The sequence below is a fragment of the Aulonocara sp. 'chitande type north' Nkhata Bay genome, linkage group LG3 (genome assembly GCF_057382095.1).
Source record: "Aulonocara sp. 'chitande type north' Nkhata Bay isolate Kocher_YH1m ecotype deep benthic linkage group LG3, A_spYH_male_GT1.1, whole genome shotgun sequence".
Taxonomy (NCBI): Eukaryota; Metazoa; Chordata; class Actinopteri; order Cichliformes; family Cichlidae; genus Aulonocara; species Aulonocara sp. 'chitande type north' Nkhata Bay.
The window spans coordinates 70,579,457-70,606,599 of record NC_141346.1 but is presented as its reverse complement, the minus strand read 5'-3'; the positions used below and the strand labels follow the sequence as shown (position 1 = coordinate 70,606,599).

At 43.0% G+C, this 27,143-nt stretch overlaps 2 protein-coding genes across 2 annotated transcripts in view; both read left to right on the top strand.

The window, feature by feature from the left end:
• The window catches only part of LOC147336896 (protein NLRC3-like), a 172,271-nt gene that overhangs the window by 88,887 nt on the left and 56,241 nt on the right, over positions 1–27,143 (top strand). Inside the window, exons 3-5 of the mRNA XM_086285677.1 lie at positions 2,450–2,579; positions 2,835–2,936; positions 3,929–4,007. Of these exons, the coding sequence (XP_086141803.1) occupies positions 2,461–2,579; positions 2,835–2,936; positions 3,929–4,007 (300 nt within the window). The 5' untranslated portion in view covers positions 2,450–2,460. The remainder of the gene's footprint in view (positions 1–2,449; positions 2,580–2,834; positions 2,937–3,928; positions 4,008–27,143) is intronic.
• On the top strand, positions 4,363–12,914 carry LOC147336899 (protein NLRC3-like). Its single transcript, XM_086265617.1, has 3 exons — positions 4,363–4,402; positions 6,828–8,622; positions 12,605–12,914. Exons 1-3 carry the CDS (start codon positions 4,363–4,365, stop codon positions 12,912–12,914), a joined length of 2,145 nt encoding a protein of 714 aa, XP_086121743.1.

The window sequence follows — 27,143 nt, the reverse complement described above, 5'->3', positions numbered from 1 at the left end:
TGACATCATGCAGTTTGTGCTTTGACCTCCAGAGGGCGACAAATCAGCACAGACAGAGAGCTCCATTCAAACTTTGCTGCCATCAGGAATAATTCTTCAAATATAATCATCAGTGTTTGAGCAGTTATGATATCAGGGACAATCTAGACATGTGTGACAATACTGAACATGTCACATGACACACCTCAAACATCATGTGATCCACTCTCAGTCTGCACTTTCATTCATGACTTCAACAGGTTGAAACGAGCTTTGATGAAACATTCAGTGAAATAAATCTTTCATGGATTCATGTGAGCAGCAGATGAACTTTGTACCAACAACATCTTCAATAACAGAGTCTGAATGAAGCTCAGGTGTTGATGCTGCTCACTGATTGGACGCTTGCTTTCAGCTCTGCTCTCAGTCTTTACTGCACAGGTGAAGGTAGAAAGTGTGACTGGATCTATAGACTGGAAACAGAGAAACATGCTGAACATTTGAAGCTTTGCAGCAGAAATGTTCATGTTACAAATACAGCAGAGCTGATCTGGGATCAGTGTGTTCACACCTGCAGCTACAACAAGGTTTCATGTCTCCACACGTCAGCATGTGAACTTTACTCTGACTCAGTCTGAGCAGTCAGACGGCATATTTTTAAAGTTAACACATCAGCACACACAGAGCTGAGCCCCTCCCACCTGTGCTGAGTTTCAGGTGGAGCCCCGCCTCCTTCCAGGAAGCAGCTCACCTGTGTGTCCGTGTTTAGTGTCCAGGTGTGGAGTGGAGCTTGTTGTTGGTGTGTGAAGAAACTGTAAGTTTGCTTTGTTTCCTCCTTTAACAGTTTGTCTTTAGGAACTTTACTGTTTGTTCAGCTCGTGTTTGATTTCTTCACACAACAAACTGTGTGTGTTTGTATTTCCGGTCTCTCCATTAAAGTCAGTGTGTAATGTTTCCTGGCTAACATCAGCTGTGTGCAGCTTAGTTCAGCACAAATCTGCCGCTCCATAGTTCACGGTAACGGACTCACAGCTGGACCAACGAGGCCGAGTGTGTCCGCCACTCTGAGCTACGTTCGTGTTTGTGTACTTGTAGTTTGTACTTTGAGTTCACTCAGAGCCCACAGAGGACGCAGCGTACGTGATGACGTCACAGCCCTTTACCTCCTTTACTGTCACTGTGATTAATATTTACACACGAGACACCTGCAGAGCTCTGACGCTAAGCTAGCACACAGCATGCTAACACTAAGCTAAAGCTAGGCTAGCCAAGAACCCAGAGTGAGGTTAAAGCTGAGTAAACACTGACCCCAGACCAGCACCGTGATAAAGTGAGCTGCTGCTGCTGAACTTGAACAGGTAACAAAGTGATGAGCAGTCAGGCTGCAGGTTTCTACCTGTTCATGTTTCTACAGTAGAATCACTTTGAAGTGTCTTTGTGCTGTTTCATCTTTGATTTGTGTTCATAAACACTCAGAGAAACATCACGTGACCTCATCAGGATCTGTGTTGGTGTGTGGGGCTGTACCTCAGCTTTATGTTGTTACATGCTCATTTGTTCATTTTAACATCAAAGTAATGTTATGAGGAGTAATGAAGTAACGTACTCCATTACTTTTAATTAAAGTGTTCTGTGTAATATGTGTAATAATGACTGTTTTGAGTAATGACCAACACTGATCACAACAAAGAGGAAATGCCTCCAACATGCACAAACATTTGAGCCACAACATGCAGTTAATGTGCACAAATGTCTTTGATATGCTGCTCAGTGATGGTGGTGACTGTCAGAGCAGAGCTACTGAGAATCAATAAGTAATATCAATGATGGGATCAGAATCACTAAATTCTTCTCATCCCTGTCAGTATCATACATGTGCTGTATAATGTGATAAATGTAGAGGTGCTGGCTGTTCTCTCACTCTGCTGTTTAGCTGTAAAGGACGCCTCCCTGCCTTTGTCTCATTCATGACCTTTAATAGTCTCTTCTAACATGCAGAGATCTGTATGATCTGTTTCATAGAGTCTAACCAGCCTGTACAGGTAACAACAACAGTCACTGCATCACTGACACACAAACGTCATCTCTGTCAATAACAACATTCATACATGGAATAAAAACACATCAGTGGATCATTGCTGGAGCTGATGTTTGTGCTCCTGGTGCAAAGGCTCTCAGTTTCCTCCTTGAAATAACATCAGTGGTGGGTCAGCGACATGCTTTCTTTCCCTCTCAGGTTTAAATATCTGGGACTCTCCACCGTTTGGTTTTAGAGCTGAAGAAGCTTCTCAGATGAAACGTCTTCCAGAAACTTAAAGACGTCTCTTTTCTCTCCAAGCTCCTTAGATCACATGACCTGGATGACTGAACCTACAGACACATTGACCTGGTTTCATGGTCACATGACGGGTCAGAGGTCAGTTCCTCCTGTTAATGTGAACTCACTGAGTGTTTGTGGTTTACCTCTCAGACTGACTGAAGATGATGATGGAGGAAGAGGAGGACAGAGCAGAGTCTGCAGGGTCCAGCTGTCCGTCTGTGAGGAGTGACCGGTCCAAAGGTCTAAATCCAGACTTCAGTGGTGAACCTGGAGCAACGAGGTCAGAGAGCTGAACTCACTGAGTAACAGAAATAATTCTGCACTGACATTATAATCAGTGTTGACTCTGGTTGATTGTCTGACTGTGTTTGTGAGCTGAGAGGAAATGAAAATGAGTTTGTAACAAAAATCAGTTTTGTCCAGTTTTCCTGTAAAAAGCTGAACTCTAATCTAAGAGGATGTTACTGACAGGAAACAGCTGCATTATCTGCAGTCTGTGTGATCACAGCTGCTTCAATCATGTTTGTGTCTGCAGAGGTCAGAGGTCACAGTCTGCAGGGTCCAGCTGTCCGTCTGTGAGGAGTGACCGGTCCAAAGGCGACGTTCCACTCTTCAGTGGTGAACCTGGAGCAACGAGGTCAGAGAGCTGTGATGACTCCTTTACATGTTTGTGTTTCCTGGATAAATATGACCTGAAACATCCTCAGATTGTTACAAAGATTCATTAAAAAGAAAACAATGAAAGAGAAAAGATCCAAATGTTCGACTTGGTCATTTGCTGTTTGAGGACAGTGATGCTCATATCTGTGGGGAAAGTGTGACCTGAGTGGGTTCATGTTTGTCTTTAAAGAACAGAGCTGCTCTGATTCTCTTTGTGTCTGATCTGTTAAACAGTCTGAGAGGTCACACAGAGACCCAGCAGCTAAAGCCTGGATCATACTGGCTGCTGTTACTCCATCAGGACAACACTGAACCACAGTGGTGTGGATGTAGTGGATAAATCCCACCATACTGATGCTCAGAGTTAACCACAGGGAACAAAACCAGATGTTACCTTCAGATTGTGACCTTTGGAGTGGACGATGCAGATTTCAATAGAGAATAAATGTTGTTGTTTTTCAGCTGTGAAGAAAGAATCTAATTTTCTGAACTTAAGAATTTATGATGCTGGAAACAACATGGAGACTATAACACAACATTTCCACTGTGTTCATAGAATGAATGTAAAACTGTCAGACATTCATTAAATATGCAAAATGTCTACAGAAGCATCAGAGGGTCAGACGTGAAGCACTCAGTGATTTTGATCAAATGACTCATCAGTTATTGATCTGTACTACACTGATCTACCACGTTAGTAAAGCTGGTGTTCTGGTGGTGGAGGGAGACTCGGATCATGTTCTGGTTTTGGAGCAGTGATCTGCTGATGGTTCAGTTTGATGAGCTTCTTCAAAATCATCCCTGACATCACCACTGAAAGGACGTCCATGAAAACAGACTGAAAATTACTGATATGTTCACAATCTGAGAGTTTAAAGCTTGACAGACTTGATTCAGATGAAGTTATTTGAGCAGAAACTCCTGGATCTTTATCCTGTGTTGATCTAATCCTTCATGGTTCCTCCACAGAGTGGACCAGCAGAGCTCAGAGGTTCCCAGTGGTCAGTCTGCCCAGCAGCATCAAACACAGCTGGACTCCATATTTATGGTCTGTACATGTACAACAACTACTTTATTATTAATAATAATGCATTTATTTATAGGTCCCTTTCAGAACACCAAGGACTCTGTGGACTAAATGACCAAAAGAAACAAACTTTGAAATCAGACGGTGCAAATGTGATCACAGGGAAACGTTTTAAACATCGAGGCTTTAAACAGAAACCAAAGTGAAACAGTTTGTAGTCGAGATCAGTGGGAATGAAGCTGAATAACTGTTTCTTCAATAACTTTGAGCAATAAATGACAAATATGATGGAAATTAGCAGCATTAGCACTTACTAATGATGTTAGTCGACACTCGGCTGTATTGAGACGACCACATTAGGTGGTCCTCAACTGTAATGGAAACCAGTGGATCCAGTCCAGTCGTGGCGACCTGTGGTGAGTCGATCTGAGCAGCTACTAATGGAAACAGGGCCATAGATGTGTTTGTGCTTAATAACAGTGAATCACATGAGTTTTACATTACAGTTAAAATCTCATGTTGTTTGTTAAAGTGTGCAGTTCAGGGTGTGTTACTAAAACACTTTCCAAAGACCCAGCCCCCATAAAAAGCAGCCAAACAGCTTCTAAGAGTTACACACCCACACATATCTATCAGGTTAACTCTGGTCTAACACACTTGGATTTAGCTTGAAGAATGTTCCTGTACGAGGACTGAAAATGATTTAATAAGCAGCTAATGTCCAAAGAACAACTTTGACACACCTTCATAAACCTGCAGAGCAAAGAAAAACTAGCTGAAAGTCTGGCTGCTCTTATGAAAACTACGGAGAAATTATGGGTCGCTCAACACTTGTGCACAATATAAGAGTTGAAATAAATCTAAAGAATAACTCAAAGTCCTACAATCATACTGATAAAGTCATCTACAGCTAACTATCCAAGTGGATTTGTTTAAGACAGCTCCATCTGCTGGTGGCCCTCTGCAGGTGCATGAAAGGGGCGTGTTTATAGTGAAAGTAGTAGAGAAAGTAAACCCCACGGGAAGGAGGAGGACTCTCAGCAGCTTCCAGCTCATATTCAGACATTTGACTTCTCACTGAAAGCAGCAAGTTTGAGTGTCTGTACCTTAGTTAGAAGAGATAACATGTCAGTAGTAATTAGAGTTGATTGAGCAATGCTGTCCTTATAATGTAGTTTATGATTTTTATGGACAAGTCCAGTTTTTCTGTAGAGCCTCTCAAGTTGGTGACAGCAGCAGTGGAAGTTCACGTGTAAACCAGAGCAGCAAATCAGGTCCAAATGTGTTGTTCACAGTGAGTGGGATCATCATTGGCTGCTATGTTAACCTCCTGCAGCAGGATGTCTTTGGTCAGAGAATGGATAGATCACGAAGTCATTGTTGAGTTTAGGGAGACAGTAGACAGTTGGAGGAGGTTCAGCCAGTTGACACACAGTAGATAAAATAACTGAAGGCAGGAGCAGACACCTGTATGACTTTCCACCTCTCACATAGATTATTGTCCCTGGGCAGCGCCACAGGGCTGGTAGATGTAAACAAAGCTGGAGGAGAGGATTTATTCATCTGAGAAAAGTCACAGAGTTGTGTCTTGATGCTCAATCATCCAGGTACGTAAATCCCAAAAAGCTTGATTCTGTTCATCTGGATGTTTTCAGAGGGAGAAACGTTTCATCATCATCAGGTGACTTCTTCAGTCTCAGCTGACTGCAGGTTTCAATCTTATAAACAGGACATTTGTATGACTGAAACCAGCCCACTGAAGGAACAATGGGCTGGGAGGTCAGTTCATTGATCATTGGTATGCATATTGTCAGGACCATTGATCAATGGTTGTTGATCAATGTTCATGAGTCCAGTTCACAGAGAGCTGGGGAATGGCTGCAATCACAGCATGTAAGATGGTGACAAATGTACCCTTAGGCCCCTCCTCCATTCAGAGATGGTCTTTCCTTTTCACATAAATGGCCTCCTTGACTCCGCCCTCAAACCAGCGTTCACATTTACTCAGGACCTTCTTGATGTGAAGTTCTTCTGCTTCGCTGGCTGCTGTGTCTGTGGGGATGGTGTTTGTTCTGTGTTGTTGTGTCCTGATGACGCCCAGTTTGTGCCCCAGTGGATGATGAGAGTCAAACCTTAAATACTGATCTGTATGTGTAAACAGAGTGAACCTTTAAGACCAGTTGTCTGTACGATCAACTCAGTCACCTGAAACATCTCCAAGTTTCTGGCTTTGATCATCAACCTGTTGGTAGTTCAGCTCTGAACACCAGTGAAATGTTTCTCCCACTGAAATCGCTGCATTCATATGAACAGCATCAACGTTTTGGGATCGTGGAGTTGTGGACAAAGTCTCAGTTAATCAGATAAAGTCAAACCTATAATTGGTAAAGAGTTCGTGGATGATATGCCCCTTGATCGTAAAGAAGTGGATGTTGTGTGGACTAAAGTTCAGAGTGGTGGGTCATTCATAAATATTCTGTTCCAGCTGCTGGAGGACAACATCATCACTTTTGTGAAGAACGAGCTGAAGAAGATCCAGAAGGCTCTGAATCCAAATAAGCCCCAGTGCTTGGAGTTTCAGAGGGAGGATGATGAGCAGAGGAGAAACAGCAGAGAGGCATTTGTGAAGATCACAGTGGACTTCCTGAGGAGAATGAAGCAGGAGGAGCTGGCTGACCGTCTGCAGAGCAGTAAGAGGATTTATCTAAAGATTTAAGCTGCTGGATAAATGAGAGATTTGTGACACCAGTGTGTTCAGTCATTTCTCAGTGGGTCAGAAATTGTCATCAGCATTTTGTAAAATGTGATTGTTAAAGTTGTATTTTTATTATTATTATTCAGAACTTCCAGCTGCTGTTTGTCATCGTAACCTTAAGTCTAAGCTGAAGAAGAAGTTCCAGTGTGTGTTTGAGGGCATCGCTAAAGCAGGAAACCCAACCCTCCTGAATCAGATCTACACAGAGCTCTACATCACAGAGGGGGGGACTGCAGAGGTCAATGATGAACATGAGGTCAGACAGATTGAAACAGCATCCAGGAAACCAGACAGACCAGAAACAACCATCAGACAAGAAGACATCTTTAAAGCCTCACCTGGAAGAGATGAACCAATCAGAACAGTGCTGACAAAGGGAGTGGCTGGCATTGGGAAAACGGTCTTAACACAGAAATACAGCCTGGACTGGGCTGAAGACAAAGCCAACCAGGACATCCAGTTCATATTTCCATTCACTTTCAGAGAGCTGAATGTGCTGAAAGAGGAAAAGTTCAGCTTGGTGGGACTTGTTCATCACTTCTTTACTGAAACCAAAGAAGCAGGAATCTGCAGCTTTGAAGACTTCCAGGTTGTGTTCATCTTTGATGGTCTGGATGAGTGTCGACTTCCTCTGGACTTCCACAAAACTACAATCCTAACTGACCCTAGAAAGTCCACCTCAGTGGATGTGCTGCTGATAAACCTCATCAGGGGGAAACTGCTTCCCTCGGCTCGCCTCTGGATAACCACACGACCTGCAGCAGCCAATCAGATCCCTCCTGACTGTGTTGGCATGGTGACAGAGGTCAGAGGGTTCACTGACCCACAGAAGGAGTACTACTTCAGGAAGAGATTCAGAGATAAGAAGCAGGCCAGCAGCATCATCTCCCACATCAAGACATCACGAAGCCTCCACATCATGTGTCACATCCCAGTCTTCTGCTGGATCACTGCTACAGTTCTGGAGGATGTGCTGGAAACCAGAGAGGGAGGACAGCTGCCCAAGACCCTGACTGAGATGTACATCCACTTCCTGGTGGTTCAGGCCAAAGTGAAGAAGGTCAAGTATGATGGAGGAGCTGAGACAGATCCACACTGGAGTCCAGAGAGCAGGAAGATGATGGAGTCTCTGGGAAAACTGGCTTTTGATCAGCTGCAGAAAGGAAACCTGATCTTCTATGAATCAGACCTGACAGAGTGTGGCATCGATATCAGAGCAGCCTCAGTGTACTCAGGAGTGTTCACACAGATCTTTAAAGAGGAGAGAGGACTGTACCAGGACAAGGTGTTCTGCTTCATCCATCTGAGTGTTCAGGAGTTTCTGGCTGCTCTTCATGTCCATCTGACCTTCAGCAACTCTGGAAAAAATCTTCTTGAACAGAAACAAATAACCTCCAAGAGTTTTAGCTTTTTAAACCAAAAAGAATCTTTTCACCAGAGTGCTGTGGACAAGGCCTTACAGAGTCCAAATGGACACCTGGACTTGTTCCTCCGCTTCCTCCTGGGTCTTTCACTGCAGACCAATCAGACTCTCCTACGAGGTCTGATGACACAAACAGGAAGTAGCTCACAGACCAATCAGGAAACAGTCCAGTACATCAAGAAGAAGCTCAGTGAGAATCTGACTGCAGAGAAAAGCATCAATCTGATCCACTGTCTGAATGAACTGAATGATCGTTCTCTAGTGGAGGAGATCCAACAATACAGGACTTCAGGAAGTCTCTCCACAGGTAAACTGTCTCCTGCTCAGTGCTCAGCTCTGACCTTCATGTTACTGTCATCAGAAGAAGATCTGGATGAGTTTGACTTTAAGAAATATTCTGCTTCAGAGGAGGCTCTTCTGAGGCTGCTGCCAGTGGTCAAAGCCTCCAATAAAGCTCTGTAAGTAAACATGAACTAATTGCTTAAAATCTTATAATCGATAAAAATCTTAAAACCATGGGAAATAAATCAGAAATGCTGAGTTCAAAGAACAGTTAAAAAACATAAAAATAGTGAATTAAATGATTATCATTCACTCAGTAAATATTTTTTCAGTCCAGCAGGCCGTGTCAGTATTTCTGACACATTTTTGTCTATATCTCTTATCAAAGTACAATCCAGGCCCAGCCAATAAGAACATGAGCTCTGATCCTTCAGCCCCTCTGACAGGTTTATTATCGTCAGCTTGTTCACGTCTCCAAATCCAGCAGTTTGTTTTTTATCTCATTTTCAGTGCACACTCTCCCTTTTTTATTATAAATCTCTGCTGTGACTGTCCTGTTTTCATCCAGGATGGAGGGAAAACTTGGGCTTCCATCCATCCATCCATCTTCATCCGCTTTATCTGAGGCCGGGTCGCGGGGGCAGCAGCCTAAGCAAAGAGGCCCAGACCTCCCTCTCCCCAGCCACCTCCTCCAGCTTATCCGGGGGAATACTAAGGCGTTCCCAGGCCAGCCGAGAGATATAATCTCTCCAGCGTGTCCTGGGTCTGCCCCGGGGCCTCCTCCTGGTGGGACATGCCTGGAACACCTCACCCAGGAGGCGCCCAGGGGGTATCCTTGTCAGATGCCCGAACCACCTCAGCTGGCTCCTTTCGATGTGGAGCAGCAGCGGCTCTACTCTGTGCCCCTCCCGGATGGCCGAACTTCCCACCCTATCTCTAAGGGAGAGGCCAGCCACCCTTCGGAGGAAGCTCATTTCTGCCGCTTGTATCCGCGATCTCGTTCTTTCGGTCACTACCCACAGCTCGTGGCCATAGGTGAGGGTAGGGACGTAGATCGACCGGTAAATTGAGAGCTTCGCTTTTACACTCAGCTCCCTCTTCACCACGACGGACCGGTGCAGCGTCCGCATTACTGCAGCTGCAGCCCCAATCCGTCTGTCGATCTCCGGCTCCCTTCTCCCATCACTCGCGAACAAGACCCCGAGATACTTGAACTCCTCCACTTGGGGCAGGAACTCATCCCCGACCCGGAGTGGGCACTCCACCCTTTTCCGGCTGAGAACCATGGCCTCAGATTTGGAGGTGCTGATCCTCATTCCCGCTGCTTCACACTCGGCTGCGAAACGTTCCAGTGCGAGCTGGAGGCCCTCACCCGATGAAGCCAACAGAACCACATCATCCGCAAAAATCAGAGATGAGATTCTGAGGCCACCAAAGCGAAAGCCCTCCGCCACTTGGCTGCGCCTAGAAATCCTGCCCATAAAAATTATGAACAGAACCGGAGACAAAGGGCAGCCCTGGCGGAGCCCATCACCCACCGGGAACGAGTCCGACTTATTGCCGGCAATGCGAACCAAGCTCTTGCAACGGTTGTATAGGGATCGAATGGCCCGTAGCAATGGGCCAGACACCCCATACTCCCGCAACACCTCCCACAGGACACCCCGAGGGACATGGTCGAATGCCTTCTCCAAGTCCACAAAACACATGTAGACTGGTTGGGCAAACTCCCATGCACCCTCAAGTATCCTCGAGAGGATAAAGAGCTGGTCCAGTGTTCCGCGACCAGGACGAAAACCGCATTGTTCCTCCTGTATCCGAGGTTCGACTAGCGGACGAACTCTCCTTTCCAGCACCCTGGCATAGACTTTCCCAGGGAGGCTGAGGAGTGTGATACCCCTGTAGTTGGAACACACCCTCCGGTCCCCCTTCTTAAAGATGGGAGTCCCACAGGCTAACCAAGCCCGATAGGACTCCTTCTTCAGCCTGGTGGCTCCCTTCACCTCTGGTGTCCACCATTTGGTTCGGGGATTACCACCACGGCAGGTACCAACCACCTTGCGGCCGCAGCTCAATGCAGCAGCTTTGGCAATGGAGACGCTGAACATGGTCCATTCGGACTCAATGTCCCCAGTCTCCCTCGGAATGCTGTTGAAGCTCTGCCGGAGGTGTGCGTTGAAGATCTCGCGGACTGGGGCCTCTGCTAGACGTTCCCAGCACACCCTCACTACGCGTTTAGGTGCACCAGGTCTGTCCAGCGTCCTCCCCCGCCACCTGATCCAACTCACCACCAGGTGGTGATCAGTTGACAGCTCAGCCCCTCTCTTTACCCGAGTGTCCAGAACATATGGTCGCAGGTCTGGTGATACGATTACAAAATCGATCATCGACCTACGGCCTAGAGCGTCCTGGTGCCACGTGCACTTATGGACACTCTTATGTTCGAACAGGGTGTTCATTATGGCCAAACTGTGATTAGCACAGAAGTCCAATAACAAAGCACCGCTCGGGTTCAGATCAGGGAGGCCGTTCCTCCCAATCAAGCCCCTCCAGGTCTCGCTGTCGTTACCCACGTGAGCATTGAAGTCTCCCAGCAGGACAACAGAGTCTCCAGTGGAGCACCTTCCAGCACCCCCCCCCCCCCCCCCCCCCAGGGACTCTAGGAACTCTGAACTGCCACTCGGCGCATAAGCGCAGATGACAGTCAGGACCCGTTCCCCAACCCTAAGGCGCAGGGAACAAGCCCTCTCGTCCACCGGGAAAATCCCCAACGTACCGGCAGCAAGCCGAGGGGATATTAGAATACCCACCCAGCCCGCCGCCTCTCACCAGGGGCAACTCCAGACTGAGACAGAGTCCAGCCCCTCTCCAGGAGACTGGTTCCAGAGCCCAAGCCATGCGTAGAGGTGAGCCCGACTATATCTAGCCGGTACCTCTCAACCTCACGCACTAACTCAGGCTCCTTCCCCACCAGAGAGGTGACATTCCATGTCCCTATTGCCAGTCTTGGCAGCTGGGGGTCAGTCCACCAGGGCCTCCGCTCCTGGCCGCCACCCGGCACACAATGCACCCGACCCCTATGGCGCCTCCTGCGGGTGGTGGGCCTGCGGGAGGATGGGCCCATGTCTCCTCTTCGGGCTGTGCCCGGCCGGGCCCCATGGACTAAGGCCCGGCCACCAGACGCTCGCCCTCGGGCACCCTCCCCGGGCCTGGCTCCAGGGGGGGGGGCCCTGGTGACCCTATCCCGGGGAGGGTAAACTGTTCTCTCGATATCCTTTTCATAAGGGTCTTCTGAATCGCTCTTTGTCTGGTCCCTCACCCAGGACCAATTTGCCATGGGAGACCCTACCAGGGGGCAAAAGCCCCCAGACAACATAGCCCCTGGGATCCCTGGGACACACAAACCCCTCCACCACGATAAGGTAGCGATTCAAGGAGGAGAACTTGGGCTTCATAATTGAAATTGCCACTCAGGTCCTGTTTCTTGACAGTATTCATATCTAACTGTAAGGCTTCCATAACCAGTGTTCCCACAGAATTACAGTGGGTTCTCTCTGGGTCCTCTACAGTTTCTTCCCACTGTCCACAGACATGCAGTTAGGTTACCTGGTGATCTAAACTTCATGCAGGTGTGAGTGAGAGTGGTTGTCTGTCCCTCTGTGGGCTTAGTGGAAGAGACTGGATGGATCTCTGCTTTGTCTTTGATATATGCTGACAGCAAACATTCTCCATGAAGTCTGCATTTCAGCTCATCTCCTTTATACACACCTTTAACAGGAAGAGTTTTATACAGCTAGTGTTTAAAATCCAGTGTTACTCACAGTTAAATAGCATAACAATTACTGAATTAGTAAGATTTTCTAAAATAATTGTTTTAGTTAATATTGTATGACAGTGTACACAGAATTATTAGCTCAGTAGGCAGAGTGGTCGCCCCATGATCATAAGGTCAGGGGTCGAATCCACCGAACAGCTACCTTGATGGTACCCCTGAGCAAGGTACCATCAAGGTACCAATCGTGTGCACTGGACTGGTAGCACTCATAGTGTCATAGGTTGGTTTTTTTTGTTTTTTTTTAAAGGTTTAACATATAAACAAATTTCATTTGATCACATATATTGTTTGTTTTTTTTTTGTTTTTTTCCTTTCTCTCCCAGACTGAGCAGCTGTAACATCTCAGAGGAAGGCTGTGAAAATTTGTTGTCAGTGGTCAGCTCCCAGTCCTGTAGTCTGAGAGAGCTGGACCTGAGTACCAACAGCCTGAAAGCTTCAGCAGTAAAGCTTCTGTCTGCTGCAGTGGAGAGTCCACACGCCAAACTGAATGTTCTGAGGTCAGATCAATTTGTATTCTGTTTAGTTCTGTTTGTTTATATGTTTGATGTTTGGTTTTGTTTATATCAACTAACAAAAATAATCAATAATTTAACCAGTAAAGGTAAACTTTATCCAGTTATCCTTGTTCCATAGCATTTTTATTCATTTATAAGTTAAAGTGAACTTATACTAACCTGCTCAGCACAAGACAATAAGCTATTGCACCCTGATTACACTTTAACAACAATCTTTATTCATGTTTTTATCTTCAGACTTAACATCTGTGAACTCTCAGAGGAAAACTGTGAAGCTCTGTCCTCAGTTCTCAGCTCGCAGTCCTCTAGTCTGACAGAGCTGGACCTGAGTATCAGAAAGCTACAGGATTCAGGAGTGAAGCTTCTGTCTGCTGGACTACAACGTTTAAACTGTAAACTGAATACTCTGAGGTCAGATCAGAAAACAGTTTGTTGTTAGAATTATTCAATTATTTAAGTTCATACATATGATGTTGTTTCTTAGTATGTTTGTTTCCTCTAAAAATAGAAAGTCAAGATTTAATGTTGTGAAATGTATTAACAAACTCAACATGAGTATTTGTTGTATGACTGTCTTTTATTTTTCAGACTGAGTGGCTGTAACCTGTCAGAGAGAAGCTGTGAAGCTCTGTCCTCAGTCCTCAGCTCCCAGTCCTCCAGTCTGAGAGAGCTGGACCTGAGTAACTCTGACCTGCAGGATTCAGGAGTGAAGCTTCTGTCTGCTGGACTAAAGAGTTCACAGTGTGCAGTGGAAACTCTCAGGTCAGGATTCAAACTTTTCCACAGATGATCATTTGAAATGTGACTTATATTATTGTATAAACAGGTAACCTTTATACAGCTGTCAAGTGAACTTTTATTTACATTTGAGTGGATAATTGGACTCTGAATTACTTTCAAAAGTAATTGGCGATTACCGATTGGTTTGCTGTTTGTTTTTTATTCACAGTACTTACTTAATTTTAAAGGCTGATTTCTCAAAATGAGATGTTTATCTTTTCTTCTACAACACGTGGAGCCACCAAATCTTCTTGCTTGATTTATTCATTACAGTTTGATTTAAAGAATATTAGACTCGTAACATAATAAATATATTTATTTCACTTCTTCTTGAGAGAAAGAAAGGGATGACTGGGTGAGCTCCAGTGGTTCATCCCAGCAGAGAGAGCGGCACACTGGGCTGCAAATGATCACAGTAGTAATAGCCATAGTTTGATAAAACAGGCAGTCTTACCCTGTAGATAATACAGGGTTCTGGTGCCGATGTGGGGGAGGGGAGTCGCCCGGTACTAACTACATACTGAAGTGTCTTGTGTTCCAAGAACACAACGACCAAGACAGAGAGATCCTACTGGCAACCTTTCTGGTTACAAGATGAGCTTCCCAACCCCCAGAACCGCGGTCTTATCCTCCATTTCTGTGTTGATGATAATCACATAATAGGAGAGCAGCTGGGCATCCAGTGGAAGTGTGATGGAAATCAAAATCCTGAATTGGATTCGGTGCGGTTGCGTTACTATTTTTCAACAACCAATCTTATATCAGCTGCATGGAAGTAGCTATAAGTAATCTGGGCGCTACAGCTTTAACCCTTTAAGACTTACCATAGAACCAAGTCCGCCACAGCTTATATTATATTTTTACATGCTGTGGAGCCATTTTTGGGAGCATTTCAAGTTGCTCTACATCAATACAACCATTACAGCCTAAATTTTAATAATATGCATGCATTAAGTGCATAGAAATTACATAAATTGCAAAAAGTGCAATAAACTAAAAAAAAATTGAAAATCGTTTTTGTTTTTTAACATATATTTCTAGTTAGAGAAATTTAAGAGGCTTATCCCTCAAAACTGTAAATACAAAAAAGTTGCACAAAATAGTTTCCCACCACATGAAATTTATTTTGAGTGTCTTCATAGTTTTATTTTTGAAATACACTAATTTCTATACACTGCAGGAAAAACGAAAATAAATATTATAGTGCAAATTTGCAAAAAAGCAGCATATGCATCAAAATAAACTATTTCCAGCAGTGCAATATGAGTCCTAAGCATCCCAGAAACAACACAGAAAGTCAGAAAGTCAAACATAACTTTAAAAAACACTAGTATAGGGTTATGAGGCCATGATGGTAAAAAATACATTTCTGCAAAAATGACATCACTTCCGGTTTTGGGCAGGTCATGGCGGATATGCGATAGTTCACGCTGATGTCAATTCCAAAGTAGGAAGTGTTACAAACAGCTGATCGGATCGGCAAAGCGTGTTTCTGGAATATTATGTTACGCAAAACAGAGTGTGCCCACTCTGACCGGCTTTAAAGGGTTAAGCAGCTGCATGCACTCCCGCGGACAGCGATCACTTTCTGGCAGACGATCACTTTTTGGCACAACACCTGGAGCTAAGGGGGCAAAACAATCGCATGAGTGCTGCTGTTTGGCTGAGGAAGAATAAAGTATTCATGGTAAGCCAATCACATGACCACTTCAAGATTACAAAGCAACAAGGTGACATATACCAGTTTTTAAATTGTGTTGATAGGTCACATAAAACCAGAGTCATGATAAACAATATATACGCAGCGTTTTTTTCCTCAATAGTTTCGTCACTTTTACTGTCTAAGGACAGCACAGCAAGCACTCTCTGCTTATGAGCAAAAAAAACCCAAATCATCCCTTTCCTGTTGGTGGAAAAATGAACCATGTCGACCAATCAAAAAAATGATATAGCAACATGACATTTGGTTGTTTAGGAAGAGGGGGAAGTTTTAGGAGTGACGGTGTGAGATGTGAGAGATTTGTGACGTTTAGCGTATTTGGAGTGTGTGCATAGTATGTTGTGTTGTGTAGTTAGTGTGTAGGGGAAAAAAGAACAAAAAAAGTTAGTGTGTAGTGTAGTGGATAGTTTTATGTTGTCTGTCAGAACAATGAGGCAATTGCTGAATGTTAAGTGCCCTGAGGCGACTGTTGTGATTTGGCACTATATAAATAGAGTTGAATTGAATGGAATTGTTACAGGTGCTGCCACAAAACCAGCAAATGCAGATTACAGTGTAAACGGTGTATCCAGGTAGAAACAGCAGTGATACACCTGCTGCTGTCAGACCTGCAGGTATCAGGCTGTGATGTTCTCCTTTATGGTGGACAGAAATTATTTTTTTGGAGTGGCACAAATAATTTGTGGCATCTTATTTAATGCAGAACAGCTGATTGTTCTGTAAATAGTTTGAAATAGTTATTTTTAAAAAATCAAGGTAAAAGGTAAATTGTTACAAATAACAAAATGGTTGTTTGCAAACCTTGTGTATAGGATTTTAAGGGTGTTCGTCTTGTAACCGGAAGGTTGCCGGTTCGAGCCCCGGCTCGGACAGTCTCGGTCATTGTGTCTTTGGGCAAGACACTTCACCTAGCGCCTACTGGTGATGGCCAGAGGGGCCGATGGTGCGATATGGCAGCCTCGCTTCTGTCAGTCTGCCCCAGGGCAGCTGTGGCTACAACTGTAGTTGCCTCCACCAGTGTGTGAATGTGAGAGTGAATGAATAGTGGCTTTGTAAAGCACTTTAAGGCCCGAAAAGCGCTATATAAATGCAATCCATTATTATTATTATTATTATTATTATTATTATTATTATTATTATTATTAAAATATTATTAAAATATTAAAATTATTAGATTTCAAGTTAATGATTTATTAAACATGTTTGTGGTTGTAACAGTAAAAAATATAACTTTTTCTACTCATATTGTTTTTTGTCTGATTTTAGGTCAATTGTGTTAATACAGTATGTCAAAATGAAAACATAACTGTAAATTCAGACACGTGAGGTTGTGCTGAAAAGAATGATACCAAACAGGCAAAGTAAATAGTTTTTAAAGGTGGAATATAGAGGTCAAATCAAAAGTAGTTAAAAATGGCCAATTATACCCTGGACCCCAGAGGGTTGAACATTTTTTTTAAAGTAACGCAATAGTTACTTTTCAAGTAATTAATTACTTTTAGTAACTGACTTACAATATTTTAACTCTAAGTAACTACGTAGAGTTAACTATAGTTAGTAGTATAGTTACTAGAGATGGCACGATACCACTTTTTTATGTCCGATACCGATACCGATATCATAAATTTGGATATCTGCTGATACCGATATGAATCCGATATAGTGTTTTTTAATCAACAAAACTGTTTTTTAAATATCTTGCTGCATTTTGTATAAGTTCATACTAAAGTTTAAAACAACAACTACACTAAAGCTATTCTGTTATACCTGTATGCAAAAAAAAATATTTCATAGTTCAGCAATACTGATCAATCTAATAAACTTAGACCTACACCATCCTCCCTATTCTGGTATTTTAAAGAGTACTTAGCATAAATATTAAGCAACCTAACTAATAGGGTTCCAACTCCCAGCAACAACAAAAATAAATAAATAAAATATAGGGAACCACCCCTCACGCTCCACCTCATGATGCTTAATCGACGTAATCAACCTTAATTTGATGCAGTGTGAAAAAAAATGCACAGAAATCAATTATTTTTCAAGAAATATTAAATAGATTCAACATCTTTCTTCAACAAAATTGCAGACTGCACAGATGGTACCTTCCCAAAGGAAAAAGTACTATAGCTTACTAGGGTATATATATTAGAGTTAATAGTCACTATATACAGTAATTGACTGCTATTCCTTTTACATCAAATTAAAACTTTGGGTGTCAGATAATTATTTATTAAAAGCTAGACATTTTAAATGAGAATAAGAAAGAAAAGTATGTCTTTGTGCCCCCTTTTCCCTGTTAATGCCCTATCGGCCCCCCTGACTAAACTTTGCTAGATCCGCCCCTGCACAGTTACCAGCGTCAGCTACGTAGAAAAAGATCCTCGAGTAGAAAGTAATATTAAATAAATTGTAACAACAGCTTATCAAGCTTAAACGTGCTGCTGTTGTTCAGCCGCTGGTTTCCTCTTTCTGGTGCAAAGTGGGCCAAAAACAAACAAGAGAGACGGACTCGAGACAGAAAAGCCGATCAGCTGATCATTAAGCAGTTTCATGACTGAAGTAGCAGCAAGAAGAGGCAGTCGTTTGTTAAGCTTAACGCAGGAATGCTTTACAAACATTCAGAGATGGACTTACACACTTGCTTTACTTCTCTCGGGATAACTTTGTCGGAGATGAAATGCCGGGTTGCTAGCGAAGCTCCACATGCTATCCAGACCACCGACAGGTCCCGCATGCCACAGCCGCTCTATCACGTGATGCATACTGCTCCGACGTGCTAACGTTCTGAGGTGAGTTACGGCGTGTTGCAAGTTTTGTGAGGTGCTTTCGTGATATTTAATGGATCGGATTACATTTTTTATTTTTCTCCGATATCCGATCCAGTAATTTAGGTCAGTATCGGACCGATACGTAATATCGGATCGGTCCATCTCTAATAGTTACTAGTTACTTCTTGGTAACTACTAACTATAATTACTTGTTCAAAGTCACTTGCCCAACACTGATCCCAAACCATCTCCACTGGGTTTAGGTCAGGTGACTGTATCCTCACTACAGACCGAATAAATCACCTGAATTTGGAAGTCTGCCTCCGTGTTCTTTAACCGGAGCACACCCACCGTACCTGGCCACTCTAAATCAGCTAAACTCCTGGAGACAACACTTTGTCCATTTTATTTAGACACAGCGGCACCTCTGAAGCAAAGTGTTGTCCATTCTTCAAATTTCTATCCCTGGATAAATGAAAATACTCAAAATTTCAAGAGATATTCTGTCAAGTTAGAACGTTTATGGAAGGCTTCCAAGCTTGAGGTTCATCGAGTACATCTCAAGGAATCAATATCCTCACTTAACAACATGATAAAAAAGCTGGAACAGAATAGTTTTCAAATCTAATGGCTTCAGAAAAGAACCAAAGTATTGTTTGATACAATTATGAAAATTGTCTCTCCTGATATTCCTCGTGTACCAGTCTATACTAAATCTGATTGTAATGAATCATTGAACGAACGTGGAAAAAACAGTTGCAGAACAACTTAACGACTTTCTGGAGAAAAACAGTGTTCTGGACATTTTCCAGTCTGGTTTCTGTAAACTGTCCTCCACTGAGATGGCTTAACTTAAAGTGTGTGGTGACATTCTGATGGCAGCAGACTCTGGAGAGTGCACTGAGTTGGATGTCTCCTCTGCTTTTGATACTGTTGATCACAGCATCATGATAAATAGGCTGAAGGACTTGTTCAGGATTACTGGTGTTGCTTTAAAATGGTTTGTCGTATCTACTGTATCTGAGAGATCTTTGACTGTCTGTATGAATCATGTGTTGTCTGAAACATCCGTTCTGCCTTCTGGGGTACCTCAAGGATCTGTTTTAGGCCCGATTCTCTTTTTGGTTTATATACGTCCTCTAGGCCACAGGTGACAAACGCCAGGCCTCGAGGGCTGGTGTCCTGCAGTTTTTAGATGTTTCCTTGATCCATCACATCTGATTTAAATGGTTAAATTCCTCCTCAACACATCCTGAGGTTCTCCAGAGGCCTGGTAATGAATTTGATTCAGGTGTGCTGACCCAGGGTTAGACCTAAAACCTGCAGGACACCGGCCCTCGAGGCCTGGAGTTCCCCACCCCTGCTCTAGGCCAAATTATCAGATATTACAATAATATTTCTTATCATCTCTACGCTGATGACATTCAGACATTAAGTTATACTGTTCTTTCAAAGATTCTCAGTTTGATACATTTTCTTGTTTAAATAATTGTCTTTCAGGAATCAAATAATTGTGAAACTTCAACTTTCTCCAGTTTAATACGGATAAAACAGAAACTTTGATCATTGCTCCTGATCACATGTCTTCAGAAATTAGGCAGCAGATCAGTTTTTAGGTCCTTCCATTAAATCGAGTCTCAGAAACTTAGGTGTTATTTTCGACAGTTCAATGTTGCTTGAGAAACTCTCTAAACAACTGTTTCAAAACTGTTTTTATCATCCAAGAAACATTTCTAAACTCAGACTGGTGTCAAAGGCAGAACTTGAGATGATTCTTCATGCTTTTATCTCTACTCGGAGTATTGTAATGGTCTTTTTACTTGTCTCAACAAATCAGCTCTGGAGCTTCACACTGTACAGAATGCTGCGGCGAGACTTTTAACTGGCACAAACAAGAGGTCACACATTACTCCAGTTTTGGCTTCTCTTCATTGGTTGCCACTAAATTTTAGGGTTCATTTTAACATTATACTCATAACTTTTAGAGCTGTACATGGTGAAGCTCCTCAGTGCATCTCTGACCTGTTGAAACCTCATGCTTCATACCGAGCACTTAGGTCTTTAGGTCAGAGGTCACTATTGGTCCCACAGACTCGGTTCAACACACGTGGGGATCGAGCTTTTCAGGCACCGAGGCTGTGGAACTCCCTGCTGTTATCTTTATGCTGTCTAGACTCCACTGACTCTTTGAAAAAGCAGATGAAGACATTTCTATACAAACGAGATTATGTGCTATATAAATATATTCTACTTACTTACTTGAATAATAGTTCATTTATGAATATTTTTTTATTAAAATATTTATTTTCTTTACTTTATCACCCAATTAAATTATAATTCTGTAAATAAGGGTGATAGTGTGGCCTGTGTAGGTTGTCTTCAGGTTCTCTGCTTCCTCCCACAGTCCAAAAACATGCATGCTGGGTTAACTGGAGTGATTGTGAGCATAAATGCATAAGTGTTTACCTGGCTACATCACCGTGGTTACTGATGCTGAACCTATAACCTGGTCTGGATCAGGTTATATTCAGAGTGTGTGTTTTAAAATTGACTGAAGTGCCTCGTTTTCACTGAGCCTTTCATTTACAGAAAGCTTTAAGTGTGATATAGATTCAGTCATATCTGACTAATGTCAGTGAGTGAGGCCGAGCTGTAAAGTCACATTTCTGCTAATTAGCACACCAGCTAACTAGCACACCGGCTATCTAGCAAACCAGCTAAGTAGCAGACCAGCTAACTAGCGAACCGGCTAACTAGCACACTGGCTAACTAGTACACCAGCCGACTAGCGAACCGGCTAACTAGCATACCAGCTAACTAGCACACCAGCTGACTAGCACACCGGCTAACTAGCACACCAGCTAACTAGCAGACCAGCTAACTGCAGCCACAGGCTGAAGGACGATTAAATGTAGTGGAGATATCAGGGATTACACTGGTGTGTCCGATTCACTCTTTAGCACTCCAGTCACTCTGGTGTGTCAGCCAGAACACCACTGAAGGCCCAGCGTGTGGAATAAGGAGCTTAAGGTTTGGTTTGAGGCACTTTATTCTTTCACTGATTGATTCTTGTGGCTGTGATCACGTGTGTGGTTTCTTACAAAAAGGAAGTACACAATACAAATACATGACAAATAAGATGAATAGATAAGTTACATATCCAGTTATATGTACGTACATCAGTATAGCTAATATAGCCATATATAAGGACAAAGATCACAGTACTATAATGCAGTAATGTTAAACACAAAGGTGTATATCTACATAAATCTGTCCTATCAGTGATCAGAGTACTGTAGTATACTTCTACTACTTACACTATACAAACTAAACTGCATTAGTGAGACTTTAAGTTACCATCAGTACAGACGAACTGATGGTAGTTGGACAAAATAAAGGCTTTGCAATTATTGTGAAGGGCTTCCGGTTAAAGTAAGATCAGCTGATTACCTCATAACAAATTGTTTGCTATAGAATGCAGCTCCCAGTCTTCATTAATATCATGTACTATAACTCCCAGGTCTCCAGAGAGACCAACAGCTGGTGCACGTTGTAACGCTGTGGCTGTCGTAGTCTCTCCTTTTTCTACAGCTCATGTGTTCTTCTTGTGATGGTGTGTCTTGAGGGAGGCTCATACATGCCGTCATTTGTTGATCCTAAGAACGTTCCTCAGACCGACTTCTTCAACAACACTAATTGGCCTGAAGTTTGTAGCTACTCACTTCACTGTGGCGTCTGTTAGCTTGTCTTTCTTTGGTTTATCTTGACTCCTCCCACTAGCTGAATCTACGTAGTCTGCCCAAGCCTCCCAACTCTGTTTGTTTGGGTGGTTTGTTTGCTGCCATCAACAGCGTGTAATGCATTTAAATGATACTTCAGACTTGAAGTACTCCGACGATAAAAAACTCAACTTTGCTTAAAAATAACTTTAGTTGTATCAACACTGCCCTCTGGAATAATTAGACTTTGGTGACAAACTGATGTGATCTCCATGTTTCCTTTGTTGGACTGTGGGCGAGTGTCAGAACTGGATGTACTGAGTAACATGTGGAGTTTAAATATGTGTCAGTTCCAGTTTTAGAGCTCTAAAGTGCAGCTATCATGTTAGGAATATGTTAGGAATAGACAGGAACACTGAGCACACTGAGGTCAAATCTTTATTTATCCAGTTCATCTGTAGGCTGAGCTCAGTCCATCCATTTAGTGAAATGATGTTTAAAGGTCTCCTTGTTCTGTGAGCGTGCACAGATCCTGAAGTAGAAAGCCTGGGTTAACAGAGAAATGATCATCGCTGTGATGATGCTCATCATCTCTGACTGGGATTTGAGGTTTTGTCAAAGCAGCAAAGAAAGCCTGGCTATGTTGGACTGGGTGTGGAAGCAGCTCCCAGTTTGAGTTCAGGAGACAGACACCCTCTCTACTTTGACGATCAGCTTCAAACTTTCCTTTTTGATAAAACTTATAGTTAGAGCTGGATCAGGTGACCCTGAACCATCACTTAGTTATGCTGCTATAGAGATGGATAACAGATGGATTGTTGTTTTGTGTGTCTGCAGTCTGTCAGGCTGTCTGATCACAGAGGAAGGCTGTACTTCTCTGGCCTTCGCTCTGAGCTCCAACCCCTCCCATCTGAGAGAGCTGGACCTGAGCTACAATCATCCAGGTGACTCAGGAATGAAGCTTCTGTCGGCTGGACTGAAGGATCCAGGCTGGAGACTGGACACTCTCAGGTATGGAGAGAATGTCTGATAGAGGAGGAAGAGCTGGAAACATTTTCTGTGTCCTTCACTCACTTCCTGTTTGTTTCCTGCAGATGAGACATGAACAATCACACATGCAGGAATCTTTTCAGGGACAGACACACTAGTCTAGCTGGATAGTACATGGATATTTATGTAGGGGGTCTCCAAGGAGTCTGTTTGCAGGAACATTAATGATAACTGATAAGTCATGTTGAGAGTTTCATTAAAAGTAGACCTACAGTTAGGTCCATAAATATTTGGACAGAGACAACATTTTGTATCTTTAGGTACACTTTATTAGGTCACAGGTGTACCTGAGATAGTGGCCATTGTGTACCTAATAAAGTGTCAGCCATGTGTATGTTTCCCATGCTGTATGTCCACAGTCACAGTGACAGTCAGTGACGCTGACAGAAGGATGAAACAAGGCTGTGAATCATTTCAGTCTGTGTGTGTGACAAAGAGGCAGAAAGGAGCAGCTAGCCTACCTAGCACTAGCTGCTCGCATTGTTAAAAGGGAAGAGAAAACAATATTAGCATTAGCTGCTAATAATTATTCACCCCTAATTAGAATAAGCCGCTAAAAGCAGCTGAATTACCATTAACTCCTCACTTTGTTGTTACCCAACGGAAAAGAGTATTAGTATTAGCTACTATCATTTTTAATAAGTAAGAGAAAAGAGTGTTAGCATTATTGAATAATGTTTAAATTTAAATGGATTATTCCATTGAGCTGAAAAGGATTGAATAATGAACAACGGATAATGCTAACTCACATTAAATTAGCATTAGCTATTTACAGCAGCGTACTTAGAATTAGCCACTCACATTGTTAAAAAGTAAGGGAAAACAGTATTAGCAGTAGCGCATAATGCTAATTCACGTCAACGTAGTATTAGTTAATAATGGCAGCCTACTTAGCATTAACTGGTCACTAATATAATGCTAATTTGCATCAAATTAGCATTAGCTGCTCAAGTTGTTATAAGGAAAAAGAGAAAACGATATTAGCATTAGCTGGTAATAATTATTCACCCCTAATTAGAATTAGCTGCTAATGGCAGCATACTTAGCATTAACTCCTCACATCGTTATAATGCAAATGAGGCTAACTTGCATTAAATTAGACTGCTGTTATTAGCTAATGCTATTTAGCAGTAGCTGCTCACATTGTTAAAAGGGAAGAGAAAACCATATTAGCATTAGCTGGTAATAATTATTCACCCCTAATTAGAATTAGCTGCTAATGGCAGCATACTTAGCATTAACTCCTCACATCGTTATAATGCAAATGAGGCTAACTTGCATTAAATTAGACTGCTGTTATTAGCTAATGCTATTTAGCAGTAGCTGCTCACATTGTTATAAAGCAAAGGAAAACGATATGAGCATTAGGTTCTAATGCGTATTTGCCTTAAATTAGACGTAGGTGCTAATGGCGGCCTACTTAGCATTAGCAGCTCAGACGTTGTAATGCTAGGAAAAAGAGTGTTAGCATTAGCCGTTCACATTGTTATAAAGTTAAGGGAAATAGTGTTAGCATTAGCTACTCACATTGTTAAAAAGTGTTAGCATTAGTGCATAATGCTAATTCACATCAAATTAGCATTAGTTAATAACGGCAGCCTATTTAGCATTGGCAGATAATGTTGACCTTGGCCCACTGGAAAAGTTCAGAACTAAAGATTTAGGAGTGTTTCTCGATAGCTCTTTCTCATTTGAGAAACAAATTCTGTTATTAAAACCAGCTGTAAGGTTTATATTGTTGATTGTCATTTATGCTTAGAAATATTTACTCATATATGCTTAGAGTTGTATAATCGATTGCATGATGATAGAGGTTCGATCCTTAGTAGTCTGTAAAGACTCTGTGTGCCTTCCAGAGTGCTCTGGCATGCACACACCACTTGGGGCCATGAGAGAGGTCGTACCCTCTCTTACTGATTTATGGTGTAGGACAGGGGTCTCAAACTCAATTTAGCTGGGGGCCGCTGCAGGCAGAGTCTGGGTGAGGCTGGGCCGCATTAGGTTTTCCACAAGAAAGACATGGTTAAAAAATTCCAATCTTCTCAAATCTCTTTATTTTTATTTTTTAACACAAAATATGAAAAATAAATAAACAAATTAAGAATTAATAAGAAAAAAAAATCAATCTGTAATACATAAATAAAATAATAATAAGATATTTTTAGTCAGTGAACTTGTGTGTTTCTTTCAGTCTTCTATATCTGCTGTGTTTAGATTGAAATGTCTGTATTAACAGTTCTATAACCTTCTTCTGAACATGAATGGAACACTGTAGAAAATGAACTGTTCTTCTGAACATGGCTTCTCTTGCCTACTCCTTGCTGCTAGAGACCTGGCAGCGTTTCCTCTCTCATAGCCGAGCCAGATTTGGCCTGAGGGAGGAAGCAGTTGAGACCCTCAGTATGTCTTGAAGATGATCATCTGTAAGTCTGGACCTGTACTTGGACTTATTGAAGTTCAAAGTGGAGAAGAGCTTTTGGCACAAGTATGTGCTACCAAAAAGGCACATGGTCCGCTTGAACATTCGGGAAAGCCGAGGGAAACTAGGGCTCAAGTCTCTCAAAAATTGTCCAAGCTTGTCTGCTTTTCCACTCACCTCCCTGAACTTTGCTTTGAGTTCAGAGTTGCACTGCAGCTCAATGAGCTCCATTTGAAGCACAGAAGGGGCATCTTGCACATCAAAGGAGAAGGGGTCCGCAAAAATGTGAAAGGTGGCTCTGTGTGTCTTGAAGTCAGCAAATCTGTGATCAAATTCCTCCTGTAGCCTCAAAATGACATCAACATACTCGTCAGCACTGAATGGTGTGCCTGCATCCACGAGTGCCTTGCATGCTGGGAAATGGCAAAGGTTTGTCTGAGAGAGCTGAGCTTTCCAGAGCGCCAGTTTTGTGGAGAATGCTCTCACGTTGTCATAGGCAGCACTGACAAGTTGCCCCTGGCCTTGTAACGTCTTGTTCAGTACATTAAGCTCATGTGTCATATCAACAAGAAAAGCTGAGTCCATGAGCCATTTGGGATCAGTTAGCACAGGAACACTAACTCCATCCTTCTCCATGAAGGCTTCACTTCTGCTCTCAACTCAAAAAGTCTCTTTAATACATTTCCCCTGCTGAGCCAACGTACCTCAGTGAAGTCGAGCACATCCCCATATTCTGACTCCATTTCCTCTAAAAAAGCACAGAACCTTCGGTGCTTTAAGCCCCTGGATCTGATTTGGTTGATGCATTTCACAACAATAGACATCACATTGTCAAACTTCAGGCATTTGCTGCAAAGGACCTGCTGATGGATGATGCAGTGCAGAGCAATGGCCTCCTCCACGCCTTCCTCTTCCAGTTTGTTTTGTGCCACCAGTCCATGTTTCCTCCCTGTCATTGATGGCACTCCATCTGTTGTTATTCCAACAAACCTCTTCCATGGCAAACCAACATTCTCAATGGCATCACACAGCTTGTAAATATCTGCTGAGCGGTGGTCTGGCCATGCATTGGAATTACTGTGAGCAGCTCCTCCATCACTTCAAAACTGTCATCAACACCACGGACATACATTGGGAGCTGGGCAGTGTCGGTGATGTCTGTGGTCTCATCAAGAGCGACTGAGTATACACTGAAACATTTGGCTTTCTCACACAGTTGGTCATAAATGTCACTTGACAGGTCAGAAATGCGATCTGCTGCGGTGTTGGCAGAAAGGCTGATGTTGCTAAACTGACCTTTCTTTCCCGGACAGACTATATTTGCAGCCTGCAATATGCACTTTTAGACAAATGCACCTTCTGTGAATGGCTTCCCTGCTTTAGCAATCATCTCACTAACCACGTGGCTCCGACTGCTGCATTATTCTCTTTGGTTGCTTTCTTGGAGAAATCTTGCTGCCTCAGTAGATCTGTTTTAAGACTGGCAACCCGGTTCGCTCTCTCGTCTCCCTGGTATTTTGCATCCAGCTCAGCATGTCTAGTTGTGTAATGACGTTTCAAATTGTATTCCTTGTGCAGCGCAACTTTCTCTGTGCAAATAAGACAGGTCGGGGTGCCCCTGTGCTCAACAAAGAAATATTGCATTTCCCACTTTTCCTGAAATTGTCGGTGCTCATCACCAACCTTTCTCTTCACCGCAGGCTTTGAAAAAGACATGTTTGGGGCTATGTGACATTTATAATTCTACTTGGTGTCACTGTCGCATTGAAGTTTCAATCAAGCGTTTAGCCGACGGACGGGGAACGTCTCAACGCGTAGAGAACGTCATTTCTGCTTCTTTTTCTTGCAACCGTAGCACGGCGATCGGCAGATAAAAAGCCGGTAGCAG